At 42.7% G+C, this 26,199-nt stretch overlaps 1 protein-coding gene across 2 annotated transcripts in view; it reads left to right on the top strand.

The window, feature by feature from the left end:
- Window positions 1–26,199, top strand: part of UXS1 (UDP-glucuronate decarboxylase 1) — a 70,482-nt gene that overhangs the window by 37,655 nt on the left and 6,628 nt on the right. For both annotated transcript variants that reach the window (XM_040336453.1, XM_040336454.1), the window contains exons 10-14: window positions 5,334–5,453; window positions 10,119–10,162; window positions 15,540–15,600; window positions 16,073–16,130; window positions 22,393–22,496. In XM_040336453.1, the coding sequence (XP_040192387.1) occupies window positions 5,334–5,453; window positions 10,119–10,162; window positions 15,540–15,600; window positions 16,073–16,130; window positions 22,393–22,496 (387 nt within the window). The remainder of the gene's footprint in view (window positions 1–5,333; window positions 5,454–10,118; window positions 10,163–15,539; window positions 15,601–16,072; window positions 16,131–22,392; window positions 22,497–26,199) is intronic.

Raw genomic sequence — 26,199 nt, 5'->3', positions numbered from 1 at the left:
TGCAGCTCAGTTTCAGGGTCTTGGCAATCTTCTTATAGCCTAGACCATGTTTGTGTAGAGCAACAATTATTTTCTTCAGATCCTCAGAGTTTTTTGTCATGAGGTGCCATGTTGGAACTTTCAGTGACCAGTATGAGAGAGTGAGAGCGATAACACCAAATTTAACACACCTGCTCCCCATTCACACCTGAGAACTTGTAACACTGAGTCGCATGACGCCAGGGAAAGAAAATGGCTAATTGAGCCCAATTTGGACATTTTAACTTGGGGGGGGGGGGGGTTTATTTGCTTTTGTTGCCAGTGGTTTAGACATCAATGGCTGTGTGAGTTATTTTGAGGAGACAGAAAATGTACACTGTTATACAAGCTGTACACTCACTACTTTACATTGTAGCAAAGTGTCATTCCTTCAGTGTTGTCACATAAAAAGTTAGAAAAATAGTAAAAATATAAAAATGTGAGGGGGGGGGGGGGATATATACAGTAATTTTACAACTACATTAAAGCATTAACACAAAATTAAAAATATTGATCCTGTCTGTTTAAAGCATGTTATACAGTACCGGTACATGTGCTGTTTGATTTGCCCCCCATTAAGCCCTGGCTGTTTCTGCTAGTTTCTGCCCTCCAACCTAAGGTGTAACATGGCTGCTGAGCCCTGACACCGTGATCAGTTTACGTGCTTACGTGCTTTCGTAGTCCGCAGCCTATCTGCAGCCGCCTTCTTCTTTCTTCTTTCCCCCCCAAAGCATGAATAGGAAATCGCCTTACATTGTCTGAATGTGGTTCAGGCTGTCAGCGTCTACTTGGTAGCCGCAGCCTCCTTTTGCAGTACATTTCCCATTTTGTTCTAACAGGACGTCGTCCTAAGCAACACTCTGCTTCTCGCACCACTTTTGCCAGGTGGTTTAGTCTACTTCTTTCCAGGGCCTGCGCCCTTAAAGCAATTGTAAACCATTACATATACCCAGTGAAGTGACTGGTCTCAGGGGATACAGAGATGAAACAAATAAGCTGTACCTGTTTATCTGCAGTCAACTCATCTCATCTCTGCATCTGTTCAAAGTCTGGAATTTTTAAAGCTTGTCCAAGCTGTCCAAAGGGAGTGGAGAGCTGAAGTTGCACTCTACAAAGCTCAGTGAGGAGAGCTGTGAGATCTTATTGGAGGGAAGGGACACACCCCTCTCCACACATCTCACAGGAACAGAGCTAAGGCTGTCACACTGCTAGGTGTCAGGAAAACTTGTTAGCAGTGAATTATGCTGATAGCAGAGGAATGAAGCAGAAGACCGATATGACACTTTGTGCTCTTAACTGAGACAAGTACACACTATAGAGCAGGGGTAGGCAACCTCGGCCATCCAGCTGTGGTGAAACTACAAGTCCCATGATACATTTCAAGATCCTGACAATCACAGGCATGACTCCTAGAGACAGAGGCATGATGGGATTTGTAGTTTCATCACAGTTGGAGGGCCGAGGTTGCCTATCCCTGCTATGGAGGGATATGCTTTGTTTATATTTTATGTCTGAGGTTTATAACCACTTTAAGGAAAAGGTTCCTTCTTTTTCCTTCCATGCTAATTTCACAAAGGCTGTTTCCTGGGCTTTTCCGTATCAAGAATCTGCATCCCATATTTGCAAGATTGCCACCTGTTCCTCTGTTCACACATTTTCCACACTCTACATTATGAATGTTTAGATTACAAGGTGCTTCAAGCTGTTATGAGTGTTTTGTTTGGATTCCCTAAAATCCTTGTTTTGTTTTCTCGTGGGCCTTTTGGCAGTTCTGCTTGCTATGTTGTTGCCCACCCCTCAGTTTTTTTTGCCTGGGTTATGTCCCATGAATGTCAGTCCTGTACTATACAATTAAGATAATGGGAATTTTCACTTACCTGAAAACCCCATGTCCTGGAGTACAGTACAACTCTCCCCCCTTTTTGTGTCTTGCTCGCTAAAAAAAAAGTCAGCAGGATTGCATGAGTACGCTTTAGTATCAGCCCTAGCGAAAGTTTTTTGTGTCCAATCACCTGAAGGTAGCAGCATATTAACCCATGGTTTGAATACCAGTCCTGTGTTCTTTAAGCCTAGTACACACTAGTAGTTTTTTTTTTTGTTTACGTTCAACCAACCCAGCAGGGCTTAACAAAATAAACTGACAGTTTAACAGGAGCCGCTGTACGAACTAACTATTTGACATAATATGGTTATCTCCCTTGCTGTTCTATTGTGTTCTGACGGGGATGGTCCCCTCTTCTAGAACACTTTGGTCAGGGCTCTTGGCGATTGGCTAAGAGCGCTGATCGGGAGCCAAATGGCAGACCTTTTTTAATCATGCCCCTTTGACAGAAGCTGGCTGAACAGCCAGCTTCTGTCAGACTGACTCCAGTGCACACAGATTTCTATTGAACCGGACAATGATTCCCAACATTTGGCCTGTGTGTACTAGGGTTTAGTGTACTTCAAGATGAGGCATTTACAGGCAAGTCAGAATATTTATTTTTTGTGTGTGTGTGTGTGTGTGTGTGTGTGTGTGTGTGTTTTTTTTTTTTTTTTTCTTTTTTTTTTTTAATATCCTGAACTGAGTGATACTACTTTGGCAAGTTTGGATGACACTGTCTGGGGCAAAAATAGCACAGTAGATGATCTCAGCACTCCTTAAAGGGGTTGTAAAGGAAACATTTATTTTTTCATAATAAGCATCCTTTACCTGCAGACATTCCTCTTTTCACTTCCTCATTGTTCGTTTTTGCTCAGAAGTTGCTCTTCTGTTCACTTCCTGCTTGTCTGATTGTTACTCACCACCGTGAAGGGAGGCTTTACTGCGGTGGTCAGTAACGTGCTCGCCCCCTCCTGGGAACTACATCTGTGTGGCAGGACGCTCTCTACGTGTTGGAGACTTCAAGGAGGTGTGAATTACTGGGTGTGCCGCAATGCATACTGGGAAATGTAGTTCTTGCATGAACGAGCGCTGCAAACCAGGAAGTGAATGAGAGAACAGAAACTAGAACGCCGGAAGTGATATAGATGAAGGAATTTAATAGGTATTTACTCGTGTTTTGACAGAATCATTACACTATTCTGTTTGTCTACCTTGCAGACATTATTTTAGCCCAAATTTGTTTTCCCTTTACAACTCCTCTAATTGTAGAAAAAGTTCAGCCATTCTGGAAATGGTTCACCAATACTTTGTTGTACTTGATCAGCTTAGAGTTCGATCACAGCACACACATGGTATGCAAATATGTGTGTATCACATGATATACCCTTTGTTTGGAGATTAGACTATTGTTTAACTTTTATCCACTGGTAATATTTAAAGTGGTTCTAAAGGCTGAAGGTTTTTTACCTTTTGCATTCTATGCATAAAGGTAAAAAATGTGTGTGCAGCAGTCCCCCCAATACCTACCCATCTTGATCGAGCGATGTGTACAAGAGCAGCGGACTCTCTCTCCTTATTTTCAGAGACGGCAGTAGGAGCCATTGGCTCCCACTGCTGTCAATCACAGCCAGTGGGGCCGAGCTGCAGCTCTGTCTAAATGGACATGCAGAGCAGTGGCTCGGGAGCTCGCCTGCTTGGGTGACTCCATTGCAAGCTGTTTGCTGTGGGGGCACTTGACACATTTTGCTTTTAAAATTGCTTTAAGTATACAATATGATATAAATTGATGTCCTCTAATGTTTTGAAATATATGTCTCCATATTTTCATAATTTCAATCGTACATAACATAGTATGCCTGACCTCTGCTCTATTTAATGATTTTGACACTTTCTCTATTGGCAAGTAGTAGGGAACAGGTGGTGTTGGGGACAAAGCTATGCTTGAAGTATTTAATTACACTCTTCATTTTGTTAATGTTTTATTTATGTAGTGCACCAGGTGTGTGAACAGAAAGGAGCTTCATTAGTGGCTCTAGGACTTGATGATTTTAAAGTGTCCTTATCCTGGAACTGAATAGTTTTACATGTGAATTTAAATAACGTGCAAGTTACTTGATGTAAAATTTTCTTTTTAATACAACTGGATATGTATAAAGCAGTACTCGTACCTGTGGGAAAAAACTGTAGAAGGCGCTTTATTCTGCTTGAAATTTGTTTTATTAGCCAGTAAAGGCTAAACATCTTGTTTTACAATGCCACTGTTATCTTGACTGTATACACAGTATAATAAACTTCACTTTTTATTTTTTTTTGGAAACCATTTATCACTTTATATACTACCCATTTCATATGAATTACCAGTTTTTCTGCCACTTTTTAGCTGATCTAATCCATCTCCTTTTTTTCAGTTGTCAAGTTTGTATCTTAATATTTGTCACCATCATGGGAATTTTCCCTCACTTCCTCCCCAGTGGCCACGGGGTAACAGGGACAGGAAGTTTTGGGAAATCTCTACAATAGAGGCAGAAACCACATTAAAAATGTTTTGTTTGTAGTAGAGTAGGGATTTTTTTTTTTTTTTTTTTTTTTTTTTTTTGGTGCATTCATGCTGTGGTATTCAATTGATTTCTTGTTCTGCAAGGGGAAATTTCCCAAGTGGGGTCACAGAAATCAAATCTGACAAAAAATCACCCTTGCCCTCCACTCCAAGGGTTTAACGTTGCAATATGTGTTGAGTGCAGGCTGACCTGCAATCCCATGCTGTGTAACGGTGATTTTTTATGTCTTGTGCACACAAACCCTTCATTTACAGGCATTTGGGTTTTTTCAGCCTGTAAAAGCCCCTCTATGTTTAGGAAAGGAGCTTTTTAAGCAGAAAGTGCTTGACTCACCTAAACGTGTCTAAGCACTAAGCATGTTTAGGCACGTCAAGTGTTTGGGTGTTAATGAATTCTATTTGCCACAATATTCTGGACATTGGAATGCATTGGCGCTCAAACGTGCCTAAATGCCTTTTTTTGAGGCATGTGTTTTCAACAGCTTTTCTCCAGCCTGGCGCTCTGGTGTTGAGAGGAGAAAAGTAAATACCCATTGTTTAAGACCTAAAATGCATTGCAATACTTTTATTTTTATTTGTAAACGAAATGTCAAGACTGCTTGTCCTGCGTTTTTTTGCGCACTGAAGTGCATTTACATACGCTGTCAAAAAATAAAAATAGAATGTTCTACTTTTTGTTTTCTGACAGGTGTTCCCTTACTCTATCCAAAATGTAAAAAAAGTTTTGCCTTTAGTTCTATTGTAACAACATTATATCATATGAGATGGCGATCATGATGAAATATACTGAAATGAACCAACCTTTCATGTGCAAATGTTTACATATTTCCCTATATATTGGGCTATTTATGACATTCCTCCCTTTCCCTAAACTGTTGTCTTTGTTGTTGACAGGAAGGTGTGGAGGTCAGAGTGGCTCGGATATTTAATACATTTGGCCCCCGCATGCACATGAATGATGGAAGAGTCGTCAGTAACTTTATTCTGCAGGCACTCCAGGGAGAGCCTTTAACTGTACGTACATTATGACTAGATATGTATGCTTGCTCATTAAAAAAAAAAAAAACGCTAGAATCTTACCCAGATTGTAACGTGTGTCTTAAGTTCAGCAGATGCTGCTGTCCACATTTTGCTTTAAAATTGTTTTGCATGCTACAATTTTGTTAAGTACTAGATCTGAGTAATAGCATTATGTAATTGGGTCATAATATTGCAGCTGTCAGTTTGCTGCAGAATGTGAATACAATTAAAAAAAGTTATGGCTTGCTGTGGACAAATCCATTGTCCCCTTGGTACAATGTTGTGCACCCATTGTAGTGTGGCCATCCAAGCAATAAGAGTACTGCTTTTAGGTTATTTTCACGCTGGGGCGGAGTGGCGTTAGCGGTAAAGTGCTGCTAATTTTAGCTGCAATAGCAGCGCTTTTCTGCTGCTAGCGGACAAATAAAGGGTTAAGACCCCTTTCACACTGAGGCGTTTTTCAAGCACTTTTGGGCTAAAAATAGTGCCTGAAAAACTCCTCCCCTGCAGCCCCAGTGTGTGCTTGCAGGACGTTAGAAAAAGTCCCGAAAGCAGCATCTTTCGGATGGTGCGGGAACGGTGTATCCACCCCTGCCATTACATTTCTTTGGAACCTTTGCCAATGGGCTTTGCAGGCACTTTTAACCCTTCAGCCGCTAGCGTGGGTGAAAAGCGCCATTTTTATAGCAGCAAAGTGCAGCTAAAATTGGCTGTGCTTTACTGCTAATGCCCCCGCCCCAGTGTGTAAGTAGCCACAAACCGCCGCTGCACTTTGCAGGCGCTTTGGTAGTGGTGCCCATTGATTCCAGTGGCAGGGGCGCTGGAGGAGCGGCGTATAAACCACTTCTCCACTGCCCGAAAGATGCTGCTTGCAGGACTTTTCCAAATGTCCTGCAAGCGCACCGCCCCAGTGTGAAAGCACTTGGGCTTTTTGAACATGTTTTATATGAGACATTCTTATTTAGGGTGAAACATGTTCAGCAACCCCTCCCTCCGCTGGAATGTCTTTCCTGCAGCCATGGGAAATCGCATATAAAATCCGGCAGGCTGATTATGTCCAAGTTTATCGATCACTATCAGCTTGTCTACATTCAGCCTACCCATACATGGTTAGAATCTTGGCCGGTTCCTGCTGAACCGGCCAAGATTCAAATTGTCTATGACTGGCTTTCACTCTTCTTGTAAGGGTAACTATAGTGTGCATAGCATATATATGATTGTATCAAAGTCCCTTTTTTTAAATTATTTATAGGGCTTCCTTATTTTTAGCTCATCGTTGTTGTTGCAGAGATTTGTAGGTTTGCCACTACAATAACTGTGCAACTACTTTAATAATTCTCAATATAAGAAATCGGTGATACAGGATTTGCATTGTTTGAGTGAGTCAGCCATCTCATAGACTTCTATTGTGGGAAGAAGCATCAAATCACAATTTGTAGAGCCTGTGAATATGGTTGCCCTCATTGCATAAATGATTACAAATTATACATAGAAACAGGGTTATTAAAAGTAATTATTTACATGAAGGTAAAATCTTGTATGTAGAAAAAAAGAATATTGAAATTAACTATAAATTCAGTTAAACTGGCATTGCTCCAAGTCTAAATTAATTTTAACATAGTTCATTAACCTACTGACCCATCAGATCAAAGTGTTTCCCTGGTTTCTAAAGTACATTGTCCCCGCTGTTTTCATAGGTTAATTTAAAAGAAACCTGTCAAAGGGGGAAAACCGCCTGCTAATAATACCATCTCCTCAAAATGCTAGTTGTCTGGCTTTTATGCTGAAGCTCGTAATTTAACAGTAACCTGGAACAAGAATGCAAACAAAGACTTTGTCAACTTTACACAAATCCATGCTTGTTCTAGGGCATTGATTAAGAAAGTGAGTTGGTATAACAGCCAGATAAGTAGAATTTTCAGGGGTTGTCAGTCATAGTAGGCTTCGGTTTTTCCTAAAACCGCTTTGATGGAGAATGAATGAAGCATTTTTGCACGATGAAGCCCATTATCTAGGTCAGTGATGGCGAACCTGTGGCACGCATGCCACAGCTGGCACGCCGAGCCCTCTCTGTGGGCACGCAGCACGCCGCCAGGATAGCAGAGGGAATCCCCCAGCAAGGCAGTCGCTTGCACTGGCGGAGCAGGCACGGAGGAGCTGACTCTGTTCCTATCGCGAGTGCAATCAAGCAGTGTGAGTGTGATTGGGCAGTGGGGTGGCAGATGCGAGTAAAGCCCTCCCTGCATGCAATGAGGGCAGCCCATTGGAAACGACACGGAGGGAGTGTCTGCTCTGTAAGCAGCGTGTGATGCCTGTGTAATGATGTGCATGGAGGAGAATAACTCCTCCCTTCCTGGGCGTGGAGAGCGGCTTCCTGTGCAGGGACTCGGGTGCTGAAGCATGGCAATGTGGAGGACTTTGTACATACACAGGTAGGATAGTGCTATGGGGGAAAGGGGAAATGAGGGGGAGCAAGGACACTGCTGTGTATGTGGGGAGAATGTGAAGGAGCAGAGGACACTGCTTTGGGAAGTGCCTTCACATCCCCCCCCCCCCCCCCCTGATCCCTGTACATGCATCCATCTCTGATCCCTGTATATGCATCGATCCCTGTACATGCATCCATCTCTGATCCCATTGTATGCATCCATCTCTGATCCCAGTGTATGCATCCATCTCTGATCCCTGTATATGCATCCATCCCTGATCCCTGTACATGCATCCATCCATCTCTGATCCCATTGTATGCATCCATCTCTGATCCCATTGTATGCATCCATCCATCTCTGATCCCATTGTATGCATCCATCTCTGATCCCAGTGTATGCATCCATCTCTGATCCCTGTATATGCATCCATCCCTGATCCCTGTACATGCATCCATCCATCTCTGATCCCATTGTATGCATCCATCTCTGATCCCATTGTATGCATCCATCTCTGATCCCTGTATATGCATCCATCCCTGATCCCTGTACATGCATCCATCCATCTCTGATCCCATTGTATGCATCCATCTCTGATCCCAGTGTATGCATCCATCTCTGATCCCTGTACATGCATCCATCCATCCCTGATCCCTGTACATGCATCCATCCATCTCTGATCCCATTGTATGCATCCATCCCTGATCATGCATCCATCCATCTCTGATCCCATTGTATGCATCCATCTCTGTTCCCAGTGTATGCATCCATCTCTGATCCCTGTATATGCATCCATCCCTGATCCCTGTATATGCATCCATCCCTGATCCCTGTATATGCATCCATCCCTGATCCCTGTATATGCATCCATCCCTGATCCCATTGTATGCATCCATCCCTGATCCCAGTGTATGCATCCATCCCTGATCCCAGTGTATGCATCCGTCCCTGATCCCATTGTATGCATCCGTCCCTGATCCCATTGTATGCATCCGTCCCTGATCCCTGTGTATGCATCCATCCCTGATCCCTGTATATGCATCCATCCCTGATCCCTGTACATGCATCCATCCATCTCTGATCCCATTGTATGCATCCATCTCTGATCCCAGTGTATGCATCCATCTCTGATCCCAGTGTATGCATCCATCTCTGATCCCTGTATATGCATCCATCCCTGATCCCTGTACATGCATCCATCCATCTCTGATCCCATTGTATGCATCCATCTCTGATCCCATTGTATGCATCCATCCCTGATCATGCATCCATCCATCTCTGTTCCCAGTGTATGCATCCATCTCTGTTCCCAGTGTATGCATCCATCTCTGATCCCTGTATATGCATCCATCCCTGATCCCTGTATATGCATCCATCCCTGATCCCTGTATATGCATCCATCTCTGATCCCTGTATATGCATCCATCTCTGATCCCATTGTATGCATCCATCTCTGATCCCAGTGTATGCATCCATCTCTGATCCCAGTGTATGCATCCATCCCTGATCCCATTGTATGCATCCATCTCTGATCCCATTGTATGCATCCATCTCTGATCCCTGTATATGCATCCATCCCTGATCCCTGTATATGCATCCATCCCTGATCCCTGTACATGCATCCATCCATCTCTGATCCCATTGTATGCATCCATCTCTGATCCCATTGTATGCATCCATCCCTGATCCCTGTACATGCATCCATCCATCTCTGTTCCCATTGTATGCATCCATCTCTGATCCCAGTGTATGCATCCATCTCTGATCCCAGTGTATGCATCCATCCCTGATCCCAGTACATGCATCCATCCCTGATCCCAGTACATGCATCCATCCCTGATCCCAGTGTATGCATCCATCTCTGATCCCAGTATTCTGAGCGTAACACACTCCTTTGAAAAAGCACAACATGTTTTTTCTGGGCAGAATTGTATGTTTTTGGTCCCTTAGGGCTCATTCAGTCAGATGATCAGTCCCTTTCTCTGTACAGAGCAGTTGGTAGGTTTAATTTCATGTTGGCACTTTGAAAAAAATAAGTTGGTTTTGTGTCGCTGTTTGGGCACTCGTGCTCAAAAAGGTTCGCCATCACTGATCTAGGTTGTACATGATCTTGCTATTTTATGTAATGTCTCCCTCTTGTGGTCAAAATGCTGTCTCTTTAACATGTCAAACTTGTTACTATACAAGTGACTCTGGAGTGCTGTGATGATTGTAGTTTTTGTTGTTATAATAGGTATACGGATCAGGATCTCAAACCAGAGCATTTCAGTATGTCAGGTAGGCTCGTTTTACTCATTACACCTTGTTTCTTGTATCATGTGCAGTATTATCTCAATACAAAGATTGCAATGCAGTATAATTCACTTAGAAGCTGCATCGAGTATAGATATGTTTTTACCCAGGACCTGACAAACCCTACTGTACGTAAACATTTAAAGCTGGTTTTTAGCTTTTCTAAAAAAAAATTTTATCTATTTAGCCATAGGTTTGTTAATAAAAAGAACTTGCTGGTTCCTGTGTTGCGTGGATGGCTAAATTGTATAGGAATCCATTGCATGTTCTTTTACCAGTACTAGTGTGGTTTTAGTAGGAATTGTTAAGAGAAATATTTACAAGGGAAGGAAGCATCTGTCAAAATAAATAAGAAAATTGAAAGAAGGGTGTATAGGGCTTGTTCAAATTCAGATGCGCTGAGCAGGCTTGCGCAGTGAAGTACCAATACACAGACAAGGTGTGTGTTTGTGTTTTATTTATTTTTTTACAGTGCAACTTGGTGCATCACAATACACTGCATTGTGCTGCAACCAAAAAAGAAAACCCCCGTCTGACATACCGGTAACGATATTTCCAGGACAGCTACTTGAGATGATTGGCTCCGCCCTCTACAGGAAACCTAAATCAGATACAATCTAAATGTCCCCTCCCTTTCCTCTGACCTTCAGTTGTTTATAAGACCAAGTAAACCTCCACCACAGTGCACTCGGCAGAGGAAAAAACACACCACCATCAGGTGAAAGAAAAATAGGGAGGGTTCCTGAAAATACTGTTACCGGTAAGTCTAACGGGGGTCCCCCCACCTTCCAGGATAGCTACTTGAGAGGATAAGCAAGATGCTATACCTTGGGAGGGACAACAGCCTGAAGCACTTTCCTACCAAAGGAGAGGTCCTGGCTGGAAAGCATCTGAACTAATGTTTGACAAATGCATGAGAGGAGGGCCAGGCGGCAGCTTTAGAAATTTCTTCACATGATGCCCCTGCTCTTTCTGCCTATGACGTAGCCATGGATCTTGTTGAATGAACCCTATTTCTAGGAGGACTACGACCTGAAGCTTTGTAAGCTTCACAAATGGCTTCCCTAATCCGTCTAGCGATAGAGCTTTTAGATGCTTTAGTTCCCTTTTTGGGGCTACTGAACAATACTAACAGCTGGGAGGAACTCCTAAACCCGCTGGGTTTCTCTAAAGCAGCAGACATCTCTTTACGTCTAAAAAAACGAAACCTTTCCTCCTCCGCATTTTTGGGAGAGCAACAGAAACTAGCAAGGACTACTTCCTGGTACCTATGAAAGTTAGAAGAAACTTTGGGCAAATAGAAAGCATCAGGCTTGATCACCACCCTGTCCTCAAAAATCCTCAGGAAATGGACTGCATATCAGAAATCCTTCTCCCTGACGTAATGGCCAAAAGGAAGGAAATCTTCAAGGAAATACATTTCAGGGAAGCTTCATGCAAAGGCTCAAACGGAGCCCTTGTTAGAGCATTAAGCACTAATGACAGATCCCAAGGAGGCACATGTTTGATCCTGGGAGCATGTCTAGATCTGGCTGAAAGGAACCTTCTGACTAAAGGATCTTCAGCTAGCCTCTTGTCTGAAAACAGACAGGGCCGCAACCTGAACCCTAAGGGTGCTGACAGATGGACCTTTCTCCACTCCCTTGTGTAAAAAATCTAGAACACAGGGAGTAGAAAAAGAATCTAAACCAGATTTCCTTTGCCAGGAATAAAACGTTTTCCAAACTTTCCCATAAATTCTTCTAGTTACCAACTTGCGGCTGTCCTGGATAGTCTGAATAGCTGTCTCTGAACACCCCTTCAACTGTAATTCTGGGTGCTGCCAAGAGACCGAAAGGGAGGGCATTGAACTGCCAATGACTCGGTCCGTTGTCCATGAGAGTCGCAAATCTGAGAAACTTTCGGTGGTTCTGACATATTGGGACATGAAGATAAGTGTCCTGAAGATCCAGGGTAACCATGAATACCTTTGGCCATAATAGATTTCTCACAGAGTAAATGTTTTCCATCCGGAAATGTCTGTAGAGAATATACTTGTTCAGAACGCTCAAATTGATGACCATCCGGAAAGCCGCCAGAGGCTTTCTGAACCAGAAAGACCTGGGAATAAAATCCCCGGAATTTTTGTTTTTCCGGAATGGGAAATTACCCCTTCTGTTTCCCACATGGAAACTAGATTCAACATGGCTTGCCGTCTCTCTTGGTTTCTCGGCAGTTGAGTAAGAAAAAAATCTCTTGAGGTGGAAGATTTTTGAATTCCAACCTGTAACCCATTTCCAATGTTTGCAGGATAAAGGAAATGTCGGAAATCTTTTCTCATTCCTTGACTAAATGGAACAAACTCCCCACCCCCACCCCCATCCTGGCGTCACTGGGGATTTTTGGAAGGGGCTGAAGCAGTAAAGAGTCCCCTTTTGCTTATCTTTGTTAAAAGACCACTTTTTCTTCACCTGTTGCCTGTTGGTTCCAAAATTAGCTTTGTTTTGGAAACCATGAAAAGTCTTTTTATTCTGTGGCTTATTTTTTTTGAGAAGAAGGGAAACGTTTACTCTTGGAGGAACGAGCTAGGACCTCGAATAAGAGCTTGCCTTCAAAGGGAATGCCGCAGAGCTTGTACTTGGAGACCAGGTCCCCCTCCCAAGACTTAAGCCAGATAGCTTGTCTGGCTGAATTAATGAGAGCAGAAGACCTTGCTGTAGCTTTCACAGTGGATGCAGCTGCATCAGCTAAGAAGGCTACTGACTTGGCAATGAGTGGGAGGGACTCCCTAATCTCCTCTTTGGGGGTGTCGGACGAAAGGAGCTCGTCCAGACACTGAACCCATATATCTAAATTCCTAGCCACACAGGTGGATGCTACAACTGGACTCAAGGATGAAGCTGAGGCATCCCAGGCCTTGCGTAGCAAAGAATCGACCTTCCTAGCCATTTGCTCTTTCAGAACCCGAGTCTTCAAAGGACAGGTCTGACTTCTTAGAAACCTGAGACATAGGGGCATCTAGCTTAGGACATTTAAAGAAAGTCTTCAATTTCAGATTGAAAAGAATATCTTCTTTTGTGCCCTTTAGATTGGAACACACTCCTTTCCGGATCTTTCCATTCTGACAGAATCGTATCCTTAAGTGACTGGTAAACCGGGAAAGTCCTTGACTTCCGCCCCCGAAGCCCCCTATACATTCTATCCTGCACAGATTGGATTTACTGTGGTATCTCAATCTGTTCAGAGGCATAAATTGATTTCAAAAGCTCATCAATTTCCTCTGCTGGAAAAAAAACTTAGGGTTCCATGCCTCCCCCACTGATGAGGAATCCCCATCAGATGAGGAGCTCGGGTTCTCCCCTTCTTCCTGATCTGAGGTATAGTGTGAATCACTGATCTCGGACCGAGGAGGGGGTCCAACTCAAACTGAAGGTTCTTGAGTTCTGGGACCAAAGGAAGAAGGTCCCAGACCTGCTGCCCTGTCACTGAAAGACCGGAACGAGGCTACCACCTTCATAGAAGACAATAGCTATTTAAAAGAGGAAGTCTCTGAACTAGCCCTAGATGGGAAAACAATCTTCAGGTAGCCTGGCTCTACAGTTTCCGCATTTTTTTTTTTTTTTTTTTTCCCATCGGTCTATCCTAGAAAAGAACACAAACAAGAGCCATAAGAAAAAAGCAGGCCCATAAAAAAAAGGTCCCCTGCTGCATAAATACAGACAAGGGCTTACCTTGGGTAGTATGGGAACCGTAGGCTGCCGCTGGTTCCATCCGAGCGGGTGCTCCCTCCTCAGGCCTGTCTTCAAGCTCCATTGGTGAGTGGTGATCGGCTGAGGAGAATAGGCTGCTGTCCCAGGCAGCATGTTCTCAGTGTACTGTGCCATGTTGCTTATGTGAAAGGGGCCTTGGTAAGAAAAAGCACTACTTAGATTGGTTATATTAATATGTTTATAGGCTGTGGTCCACCAGTATTGTGAGCATGTCATCCGTACAGCTTTTGTATAAGTTTGGTACTGCATGGAAGCACTTTACCACTTTGCAGGCATGCTTGCTAAGCATTCAGTCTCTAACATTTTGTCTTTCCACTCCCCTGGTTATGGTCGTTTGTAATGGAATATAAAGTAGATGAATGTTTTTCACACCATACTTTTGTGTGTACATTCAACGTCCAGTGCTGCTGACCATTCTCCCAATGTATTACTGTTTTTGGATCCTGTGCATTTATTCTGATTCTTGGGAAGGGTAGACTATGGGGGTTATTTACGAAAGGCAAATACACTTTGCACTACAAGTGCAAAGTGCACTTGAAATTGCACTGAAAGTGAAGTCACTTCACTGTAAATATGAGGGGTAGGTCTGAAATGAGGGGAAGCTCTGCTGATTATATTATCCAATCCTGTGCAAGCTAAAATGCTGTTTTCCTTGCATGTCCCCCTCGGATCTACAGCGACTGCACTTCCAAGTGCAATTTCAAGTGAGTTTTGCACTTGTAGTTTGCCCTTGTAGTGCAAAGTGGACTTGCCTTTAGTAAATAACCCCCTATGAATCAGAATAACAAAACAAAGAATAAAAAAAAGATTTTGCCACATCTTTTGATATGTTTTATAATGTAAACAGCAGTGCAACTTATTTCTGGAGTCCTAAGTATAGCATTCTGTAGGTACCGTATATCCTGCAATTCCACTTCAAATAATTACTGTATTTGCTGGTGTATAAGACTACCTTTTACACTTAAAAAAAAATGGGCAAAAAGCAGAGGTCGTCTTATACGCCGGGTCAGCTGCTCGGATGCCTGCTGGATGTGCGGTAATACTGTATGTAGCTTTGGCTACATACAGTATATACCGATTAGCCAATCCCGGTGAGCGATGTATTCAAATGAATACAGAGCCTGCTCGGATTGGAGTAACAACCTCTGCCAATCCGAGCAGGCTACATACAGTAGCTTTGAGTGTCAGAGAGGCGTGGCCTGATGATGTTGCAGCCTCTGCCAATCCAAGCAGGCTTTTGATTCATTAATAGAATACATCGCTTGCCGTGATTGGCTCCAGCTCCAGCAAGAAGAAAGAAGAATATGGCTCCAGCAAGAATGAAGCAGAATTTGGCTCCAGAAGGAAGAAATATGAAGCGTCGGAAGCCTCGGAAAGGGGGGTCGTCTTATACGGTGAGTACAGGCAAAAAATCTTAAACTGTAAAATTAGGGGGTCGTCTTATACGCCCGGTCGCCTTATACACCGGCAAATACAGTAGTGGTAGTAAAATATCCTCCTCAGTTTTACCCCACATTTTTCCTTAGGAATTTTACAGATTTTATAGAAGGTATACACTGACATATGCTGTATAATCTTCAACACAATAAAGAATACCACTTTTTCTCTTCCAGTGACTTGGTTAATGGACTTGTAGCTTTAATGAACAGTAATGTCAGCAGTCCTGTTAATCTGGTGAGTCCACTTCTCCTGTCCATGTTTTACTTTATCTGTTCTATGTCACATTATATGTTCTCAAGTACTGTATGACTGGCAATTCAATCTTTACATTTCAAATAAGAGTTATGCAAATGAGTGCTTTGCGTTGGTTGGATCTACATTATTTTTTTAAGCCAATGTAGAATATTTTCCATGCCTGAAAACTATGTCAAAAACAAATCTTATCTAGACTGACAGTTGAGATGCCACAGAAACTTGTAACTAACGTTTTTAATTTGCATGACACTAGTGCCCTGAGATTTTATTCTGGAGCTTTCATAGGTCACCAAATTGAAATAAATGTTCTAAAACAAAAATGTGTTTGATTGTGGGAGATCCAGAAAAGTTTGACAGCAAAGTGCCTAATCTTGCATTCAAAAAAGCGATAGAGACACTAATAACTGCAATTTGCAATTAATGCTGTAATCTTCCTTCATCTCTTCCACAGGGGAACCCGGAAGAGCACACTATCCTGGAATTTGCTAGATTAATTAAACACCTTGTTGGTGAGTTTTCTTTGCCCTTGAGATATCCTGCCAGTTGTTGATTAGATTTGTAATCGTGAGGTGGCTAATTAGATGGTGACTTCAGGGACTGTAATCGGAGCCAAGTGCCTGGCGACAGTGCTTGAAAAATATCTTGCTCACAAATATTTTCAAGAGCTTTAAAATTGCTGGCCGTAGTCACCAAGTTAAGCTTTGCAAAATGAAAAATACAATAACTTCTAGCAACCAATAAGATTTCAGTCAGATGAGTAAATTAAATTCTGATTACTGCACTTTGCCTCATTTAACATATGAATCCCTCCTAACAAAATAAAGAATTAATAAATGTAGCTTTATACCCAATGCCACCACTATTTTCTATTACTAGTTTTGTGCAGTCTTTACAGCATTACCAAGTCCATGTTGTTTCCTCCTGTTCGTCGACTTTGTCTCCCAGGTGACACCCCAACATGCATGCGCTGTGTATGTGAGATGCGGGAACAGTAGAGGGGGGCATCAACTCTGGTCGTCTAATGCATGCGTAGTAGGGGCCACAGCCTTTAAGTACTCTAGTTCTGTGCTCAGACGGAGTGTGCACAGTTGAGGTCATTGGTGCTGTTTTGCTGGTTCATGCGCAAATGGTGTTCCTGTCTTTCTGGAGCTGTGACTGTTCAGCACACATGCAGTAAGAGGCCATTGACGTAGTGCCCAGCCAGCACATGCACAGTATTGTGTTTAGATTACAAAGCACAGTACCTTGTAGTAACCAGATCCCAGACATGAGGTCCTACTGTGCATATGCAACACCAGTTACTTTCTACTACGCATTCATTTGGGCCTGCATCGGCAACCCTGTAGCTGCGAACATGGCATGCTCACAAAAGGGGAGAAGGCAGCCAAAGGTAAAATAAAGATAAAATGTCTCAGGGCTTGATTTAGGTCGGGGTTAGTATGTTCTAGGTAGGGTTTTTTTTTCCGTCAGTGTGTTTAACCAGTTCCCGACCCGCTCATGTACATATACGTCAGCAGAATGGCACGGACAGGCACATCAACGTACCTGTACGTGCCCTGCTTGACGGGGGTCGGGGGTCCGATCGGGACCCCCCCCTGTACATGGCGCGGGTCGGTAATCTTCAGGAGCGATCCGGGATGCGGGGGCGGCAGTTCGTTTTTGTCGCCCCCTCCGGATCGCTCCCCAGCCAATCAGCTTCCTCCCCCGCCCTCCTCTGCCTGCATTGTAAACACAGGCAGAGGAGGAAGTGATGTCACCGCTCCTCCCGCCGGTATTTTCGTCCGGCGGAGGAGCGGAGACATCACACAGTGAGTACACAAGCACTACACTGACACACAGACACATAGGCTTACGATCCCCCCCCCCGGTCACCCCCCGATCGCCCCCACCAGCCCCCCCCTGTCACACCGTCACTAAATTGCAGTGATCATTTACTGATCACTGCATTTAGTTTCAGTGTGACAGGCAGTTGGTGTCAGGCAGTTAGTGTTAGGTCCAGGATAGCCCCCCCCCCCCCAATAAAGGTTTTAACCCCTTGATCACCCCCTAGTTAACCCTTTCACCCCCCTTTTGCCAGCGTCACTAAGCGATCGTTTTTCTGATCGCTGTACTAGTGTCGCTCGTGCCACTACACTAGGTAGCTAGTTTTTTTTTGAGGTTCGCCGCCATGTTTTTATAGCGTTAGAAAATTTATGGGGGTACCTAACGCTATAAAAACATGGCGGCGAACCTCAAAAAAAAAACTAGCTACCTAGTGGCACGAGCGACACTAATACAGCGATCAGAAAAACGATCGCTTAGTGACGCTGGCAAAAGGGGGGTGAAAGGGTTAACTAGGGGGTGATCAAGGGGTTAAAACCTTTATTGGGGGGGGGGGTAGGGGGCTACACTGGACCTAACACTTTTAACCCCTTGATCACCCCCTAGTTAACCCTTTCACCCCCCTTTTGCCAGCGTCACTAAGCGATCGTTTTTCTGATCGCTGTATTAGTGTCGCTGGTGCCGCTAGGTAGCTAGTTATTTTTTGAGGTTCGCCCGCCAGGTTTTTATAGCGTTAGGTACCCCCATACATTTTCTAATAAAGGTTTTAACCCCTGATTGCCCCTAGAGTTAACCCTTTTACCCCCTATTACCAGCGTCACTAAGCAATCATTTTTCTGATCGCTGTATTAGTGCCGCTAGGTAGCTAGTTATTTTTTGAGGTTCGCCCGCTAGGTTTTTATAGCGTTAGGTACCCCCATACATTTTCTAATAAAGGTTTTAACCCCTGATTGCCCCTAGAGTTAACCCTTTCACCCCCCTATTGCCAGCATCACTAAGCGATCATTTTTCTGATCGCTGTATTAGTGTCGCTGGTGCCGCAAGGTAGCTAGTTAGTGCCAGTAACGCTTACACCCACACGCAAAACATACTCCCCCCATATGTGGAATTACACCCCAAAATACATTCTGCTGCTTCTCCTGAGTACGGGGCTACCACATGTGTGAGACTTTTTGGGAGCCTAGCCGCGTACGGGACCCCAAAAAACAATCACCGCCTTCAGGCTTTCTAAGGGTGTAAATTTTTAATTTACTCCTCACTACCTATCACAGTTTCGAAGGCCATAAAATGCCAAAATAGCACAAAAACCCCCCAAATGACCCCATTTTGGAAAGTAGACACCCCAAGCTATTTTCTGAGAGGGATGTCGAGTCCATGGAATATTTTATATTTTGACACAAGTTGCGGGAATATGATAAACTGATTTTTTTTTGCACAAAGTTGTCACTAAATGATATATTTCTCACACATGCCATGGTTATATGTGGAATTGCACCCCAAAATACATTCTGCTGCTTCTCCTGAGTACGGGGATACCACATGTGTGGGACTTTTTGGGAGCCTAGCCACGTACAGGGCCCCGAAAACCAATCACCATCTTCAAGATTTCTAAGGGCATACATTTTTGATTTCACTCCTCACTACCTATCATAGTTTTGAAGGCCATAAAATGCCAAGATGGCACACAACCCCCCCAAATGACCCCATTTTGTAAAGAAGACACCCCAAGCTATTTGCTGAGAGGCATGTTCAGTCCATGGAATATTACATTTTTTTGCCCCAAGTGATTGAATATTGACCAAAAAAAAAAAAAATTACAAAACGTTGTCACTAAATGATATATTTCTCACACATGCCATGGTTATATGTGGAATTGCACCCCAAAATACATTCTGCTGCTTCTCCTGAGTACGGAGATACCACATGTGTGGGACTTTTTGGGAGCTTAGCCGCGTACGGGACCCCGAAAACCAATCACCACCTTCAAGATTTGTGTGAGTGAAATCAAAAATGTATGTCCTTAGAAATCTTGAAGGTGGTGATTGGTTTTCGGGGTCCCGTATGCGGCTAAGCTCCCAAAAAGTCCCACACATGTGGTATCCCCGTACTCAGGAGAAGCAGCAGAATGTATTTTGGGGTGCAATACCACATATAACCATGGCATGTGTGAGAAATACATCATTTAGTGACAACGTTTTGTAATTTATTTTTTATTTATTTTTTTGGTCAATATTCAATCACTTGGGGCAAAAAAAATTAAATATTCCATGGACTCAACATGCCTCTCAGCAAATAGCTTGGGGTGTCTTCTTTCCAAAATGGGGTCATTTGGGGGGGTTGTGTGCCATCTTGGCATTGTATGGCCTTCAAAACTATGATAGGTAGTGAGGAGTGAAATCAAAAATTTATGCCCTTAGAAATCTTGAAGGTGGTGATTGGTTTTCGGGGGCCCGTACGCGGCTAGGCTCCCAAAAAGTCCCACACATGTGGTATCCCTGTACTCAGGAGAAGCAGCAGAATGTATTTTGGGGTGCAATTCCACATATAACCATGGCATGTGTGAGAAATATATCATTTAGTGACAACTTTGTGCAAAAAAAAATCAGTTTGTCATATTCCCGCAACTTGTGTCAAAATATAAAATATTCCATGGACTCGACATGCCTCTCAGCAAATAGCTTGGGGTGTCTACTTTCCAAAATGGGGTCATTTGGGGGGGTTTTGTGCTATTTTGGCATTTTATGGCCTTCGAAACTGTGATAGGTAGTGAGGAGTGAAATCAAAAATTTGCGCCCTTAGAAATGCTGAAGGCGGTGCTTGGTTTTCGGGGTCCCGTACGTGGCTAGGCTCCCAAAAAGTCCCACACATGTGGTATCCCCGTACTCAGAAGAAGCAGCAGAATGTATTTTGGGGTGCAATTCCACATATAACCATGGCATGTGTGAGCAATATATCATTTAGTGACAACTTTTTGTAATTTTTTTTTTTATTTTTATTTTTTTGTCATTATTCAATCACTTGGGACAAAAAAAAAAAATATTCAATGGACTCAACATGCCTCTCAGCAGTTTCCCTGGGGTGTCTACTTTCCAAAATGGGGTCATTTGGGGGGGTTTTGTACTGCCTTGCCATTTTAGCACCTCAAGAAATGAGATAGGCAGTCATAAAATAAAAGTTGTGTAAATTCCAGAAAATGTACCCTAGTTTGTAGACGCTATAATTTTTGCGAAAACCAATAAATATACGCTTATTGCGATTTTTTTTTTTACAAAAGACATGTGACTGAATACATTTTGGCCTAAATGTTTGACTAAAATTTAGTTTATTCGATATTTTTTACTTTTTGTTATAAGAAAAATCTTTTGTTTTCAAAATTTTCGGTCTTTTTCCGTTTATATCGCAAAAAATAAAAATCGCATAGGCAATCAAATACCATCAAAAGAAAGCTCTATTTGTGGGAAGAAAAGGACGCAAATTTCGTTTCGGTACAACATTGCATGACCACGCAATTACCAGTTAAAGCAGCGCAGTGACAAATTGTAAAAACACCTTGGGTCTTTAGACAGCGTATTGGTCCGGGGCTTAAGTGGTTAAGTAGGATGAAGGAAAAGGTGCACTATTGTTTGTTTTGCCCCACATATTGGTGTTATTGTCATGAAAATGAGGGTTTTACAAATAAGTTAAACTTCTTTTTTTTTTTTTTTTTTTTTTTTTTACTATTATAATTTTATCAAAGTTCGCCTTTTTTATATATAAAAAAATAGGAGACACCGTTATCATTTACAACCAAAATGAAGACCCATTTTATCCTAAAATTAACAAGCTATCATTTACCTGGATATACTAGGTAGTTGTGATGTGTGCAGAAGTTGTAAAACTGTATTCAGGGATTAACCACTTCAGCCCCGGAAGATTTGGCTGCTCAGTGACCAGGCCATTTTTTGCGATGAGGCACTGCATGGCTTTAACTGACAATTGTGCGGTCATACGACGCTGAACCCAAACAGTTTAGGCCTATATGTATTCTTCATATTTTTGGTAAAAAAAAATCGTAATAAGCGTATATAGATTGGTTTGCCCAAAAGTTATAGCGTCTACAAATTTTGCAGGCACCCTGATTAATGAGGGGTAGGTACATGAATTGGTTGGTGCCCTGTTCTGAGGTCTGTGTCCCCATACTTGACACACTCAAGTATGGGGACACAGTGCTCCCTCCCTGGCCATTGCATCCATTACACTGAAAGGCACATGGCCAAGTATTGTAATAGGGGTGGGTGAAGCCTGATGGGGAACAGAGACTGGTTTCCCATCAGGTTCACCTTACTTTTGATTGGCAGCACAAAACAGTGGGCAGATCCATAGCTGCTATTCGGTCCAATAGTGGCTTTCAAATCTGCCCACTGCCATGCACTGTCAACTAAAAGTATGGTGGAGTTGATGGGAAACTAGTCTCTCAGGCCCTTTATTAAGCTCCACCCATCAAGTGACAACACTGCTATCGCTGGCCTCTTTGTAGTCTTTGGCTGGGGAATCTCCCAACCATCAGTTGATTGGGGCTAGGGATGGAGCATAATGCTTCCCAGCACAGCCATGCCCCACTCTGAGCACTGTCGTACCTTTGCACGCCAGCTCAGAGCCTGGGTTTAATTAGATTTCCTAATCTGTGAGCTGGCAGTAATTCTTTAAGAATCTATTGCTGCCATAGTAACAAGTTATTACTGCTGGCCGCTATAGTCATTGGCAGTAATCGCATGCCAAAAATCCTGCCTGGCCATAGACGGATCGACTCTTGGCCGGTCCCTGCTGAACCGGCCGAGATTCGATCCATCCATGGCTGGCTTTAAAACCTCATAAAATTGGACTTGCAAATAAAAGCTTGTGTGTGTGCTATGCTATGGTCATGCCTTATTACCCGTGTTTGTGGTAATATACATCTTTTTTGACTTGTAGGTAGTGGAGGGGAAATCAGCTTTCTTTCTGAAGCTCAAGATGATCCTCAAAGACGAAAGCCAGACATCAGAAAAGCCAAACTTCTGCTTGGTTGGGAACCTGTGGTATGTATACCTGGAATGTATATTTTTCCGTTTAATAGACTGAATGACACAATATCAAAATGTAAAGAGGAACTTCACTCTCCCTTTTCTGGCTTTTTTTTTAACCTGTCTCTTGACTTGAACAGTACAAACCGCCTATTTGGTTTTTCTCCTGTGATCACTGCTGGTGGCTAAAGCCGCCAACAGTGATCATTGTACTTTGACAGCAGGGAAACCACCTGATGTCAGAATACAATAGCTTAGCGGGAGGCGTTCCCCCATAAACACAATCTGTGTTGAAGGAAAGAAAATTGCTTTTCCACCTGATTTCTCTGTGGCTGCACTTTCTGCATAGTTAACAGAGGAAGAGGAGGTGTGTACCCTATCCTTGCTTGAGGAGTTTGTGCATGAGTGTCTGTCTGCAGACATAACTTCTCATTTTAAGGCTACCTATATGAGAGACACTGGCAAACACTTGCAGTGTTGCTCCCTCACTGGGCAAAACACTGCAGGTGAGTGCTTTCCTTTGTCTGACTTTAGCCTCAGTGATATTAAAGTCATTTTTTTTTTTTTTAGTTTTTTTTTTTTTAAATAACAAACATGTTCTACTCACAGATTCATGTGCAACATCTCTCGATGGAGATGGGGCTCAGGTATTAGGGGGGCTGCTGCACACTATATTTAATAGAGTGCATTAGGATAAAAAAACAACTTCTTCCTTTTAGAACCACTTTTAGGTGCAAGTCTTACCTGTTGCAGTTGTATGGTGCCTGTATCCTAACCCCAGAGAAGGTATGATGCACCAGTATTTCCACTCAGGAGCAGGTGTATGGTATCGGTATCCCCACCCTAGAGTGCATATGCTCCACCAGTATCCCAGTATGTGCATTGTCATGTTTTCGCTGCACAGTGGATGTATGGGGCCAGCTTCTTCTGCCGAGTGAATGTATTTCTCTCACAGGTTGTTTTTTATAATGTCAATTGTTTGAATTTTATTTAAGATATGATCCTGTAAGAAGCATTTCCCCATTTAGTGAAGAATGGCAAGTGAAATGTAGAACAGAATCATAGATTGACATTCATAAATATGTATGTAGACATTCCCATACCTGTGGTGAACGTGAGAAGTTTGATGCTGCATTTACATACAGCACAACATATTTGACTTCAGTTTGCTTTTATACTGCTATTCTCTCTGAAATTACTGACAAGGAGTTGCTTACATTTAGAAATATACAGCGGGTAAAAGGTATTGAACGTGTCACCATTTTTTTGGGGTAAATATATTTCTAAAGGTGCTATTGATATGACATTTCCAAGCCATGCAATCCATGCATACAAGGAAACAAAACTGTTCAGAAATTGAGTTTTATGTGTAATAAAATGAAGTGACACAGGGAAAAGTTTTGCTTTCATGCTAGCTGAAATGTATTTAATACTTCATACAAAACCCTTAGTTTGTAATGACAGCTTTAAGACGCCTCCTGTATGGAGAAACGAGTGGCATGCATTGCTCAGGTGTGATTTTGGCCCATTCTTCCACACAAACAGTCTTCAAATCTTGAAGGTTATATGGGCCTCTTCTATGAACTCTGATCTTTTTGTTTTTTTCATAGCTTTTCTATTGGGTTCAAGTTGGGTGATTGGTTGGGCCATTCTAACAGCTTTTCTTTCTTTGAAAATGGTTGAGAGTTACCTTGGCTTTGTGTTTGGGATCATTGTCTTGCTGAAATGTCCACCCTTGTTTCATCTTCATCATCCCAGGAGGTGGCAGCAGATTTTTATCAAAGCTTTCTTTGGTACATTTTTCCATTTATCTTTCTTTCAACGATATGAAGTTTGTCAGTACCATATGCTGAAAAACGGCCCCACACCATGATGTGATGTTCTAACCTCCAAACTTCACTGTTGGTATAGTGGTGTTTTTGGGGTGATTTGCAGTACCATTTGACCTTCACAACATGGTGTGTTATGGCATCCAAAGAGTTCAATTTTGCTCTCATCTGACCAGACAATATTCTCCTAGTATTTCACAGGATTGTCTAAATGTTGTGCAGCAAACTTTTTAACAATGCCGATTTAATTAAAAAATTCGAAAAATTGGCCAATATATCGGGTGAACTCTAATATAAAGCCTATCCAACTTTTTTGAATAAAATGGGAAAGTCAGGTTTTACTGCTGTCCATGTCCCTGCTGGTGACATTTACTTTTTACTAGTTTGTCTGGGATAGAAAGGGAACAAAAATCTCTATAGTTGAACAGACGCAAACAAATTTGACAGGTGTTAAACCATTACATGCTCTATCGGAAACTACCAAAAAAAGCTGTACCTATATCTTGCTTGCTTGCTTGTTTTTAGATTTCCTGTGCCATCTGTTCGAGACAGAAATTGCTAATAAATGTTGGGTGACACAAGACTTCCCAAGAACCCATACTAAGGCTTGAGTCAAATCTGTATTTAGGCTTGCACTAAGGAGGATCTAATGTTCGCTAAGATCACAATGTGCAGTTGGTATCCATGCTTAAAGTGTTTGTTACCCCAATATTTCATATTCCTGATATATGCCTGTTGTACCAGATACAGTATCATGTTCTTTACATTGCTTTATTTGTGTGAAATACCTTGTGATCCTATTTTAAACTGACCATGCTAGGCATAAAAGCACATGTGTCCTGGCATGGTTAGTTTTCTGACTGTGACAGAACACGACAAGAGCAAAGAAAGAAAGGCGCACCAGCCTAGTGTATTACCGTTGACAGGTTTAATAGAATAAAACAATAGTAGAAAAATACTCACAATAGTACTGAAATGGTAAGCTTATCAGCAACGTTGTGGTGGATACCCCTTACACCGCACTCAAATAGGGGGGATGTAGAGGTGCGTCACTGCCAGCTGGCGCGTTTCGGGGCGTCAAGGGCCTCTTCATCACTGCTAAGCTCTGATGAAGAGGCCCTTGACGCCCCGAAACGCATTAGCTGGCAGTGACACACCTCTACACCCCCCCCCCTATTTTGGAGTGCGGTTTGAGGGGTATCCACCACAACGTTGCTGATAAGCTTACCATTTCAGTACTATTGAGAGTAGTTTTCTACTATTGTTTTATTCTATTAAACCTGTCAACGGTAATACACTAGGCTGGTGCGCCTTTCTTTCTTTGCTCTTGTCGTTTTCTACTAGGACACTCCCCGTCCATGAAAGGCAGCAAGGCCTCTAGTACCGTTTTTTTTTACACTGTTGGTGTGTTCCATGTGGAATGTTGAATAATTTTGGGCGGTCCACCCGTGCGCAGGAGCTTATTTTCGTTTTGTGTTGGAAGAACAGCCTGCCCTCCAGTTGCCAAGACATGACACCCTCCTGCTGTCACATCCCCCTGCAGTTTCCGTTCCCACTTATTATGTACAGTAGCCGAGGACAGAAGTTATGTGATTACTTATACTAGAAGTGGCATTTAAATCTATTACCTAAAATTACCTTTTAAGTCTTTCAAATTACATTTTTCTCTTATCGTCCATGGACGGACACAGCTCCTTAAATCTTGACAAGTGGGTTATGTTCCCTGTTTACAGGAGAGGACTAGGCAGAAACATGTTAAATAGTTAAATACATGTTACATTAACAGAGTTGAACAGCCCCGCCCAGGGGGCGGTCCCTCCAGACATAACCCTCCTCACTGCAGCTTGCAGCCTCAGTTTCGTTCTGCCTAGCAAAGGAGAAGGACGTAT

The sequence above is a fragment of the Rana temporaria genome, chromosome 2 (assembly GCF_905171775.1).
Source record: "Rana temporaria chromosome 2, aRanTem1.1, whole genome shotgun sequence".
Taxonomy (NCBI): Eukaryota; Metazoa; Chordata; class Amphibia; order Anura; family Ranidae; genus Rana; species Rana temporaria.
This window is presented reverse-complemented; position numbering and strand designations above follow the sequence as displayed.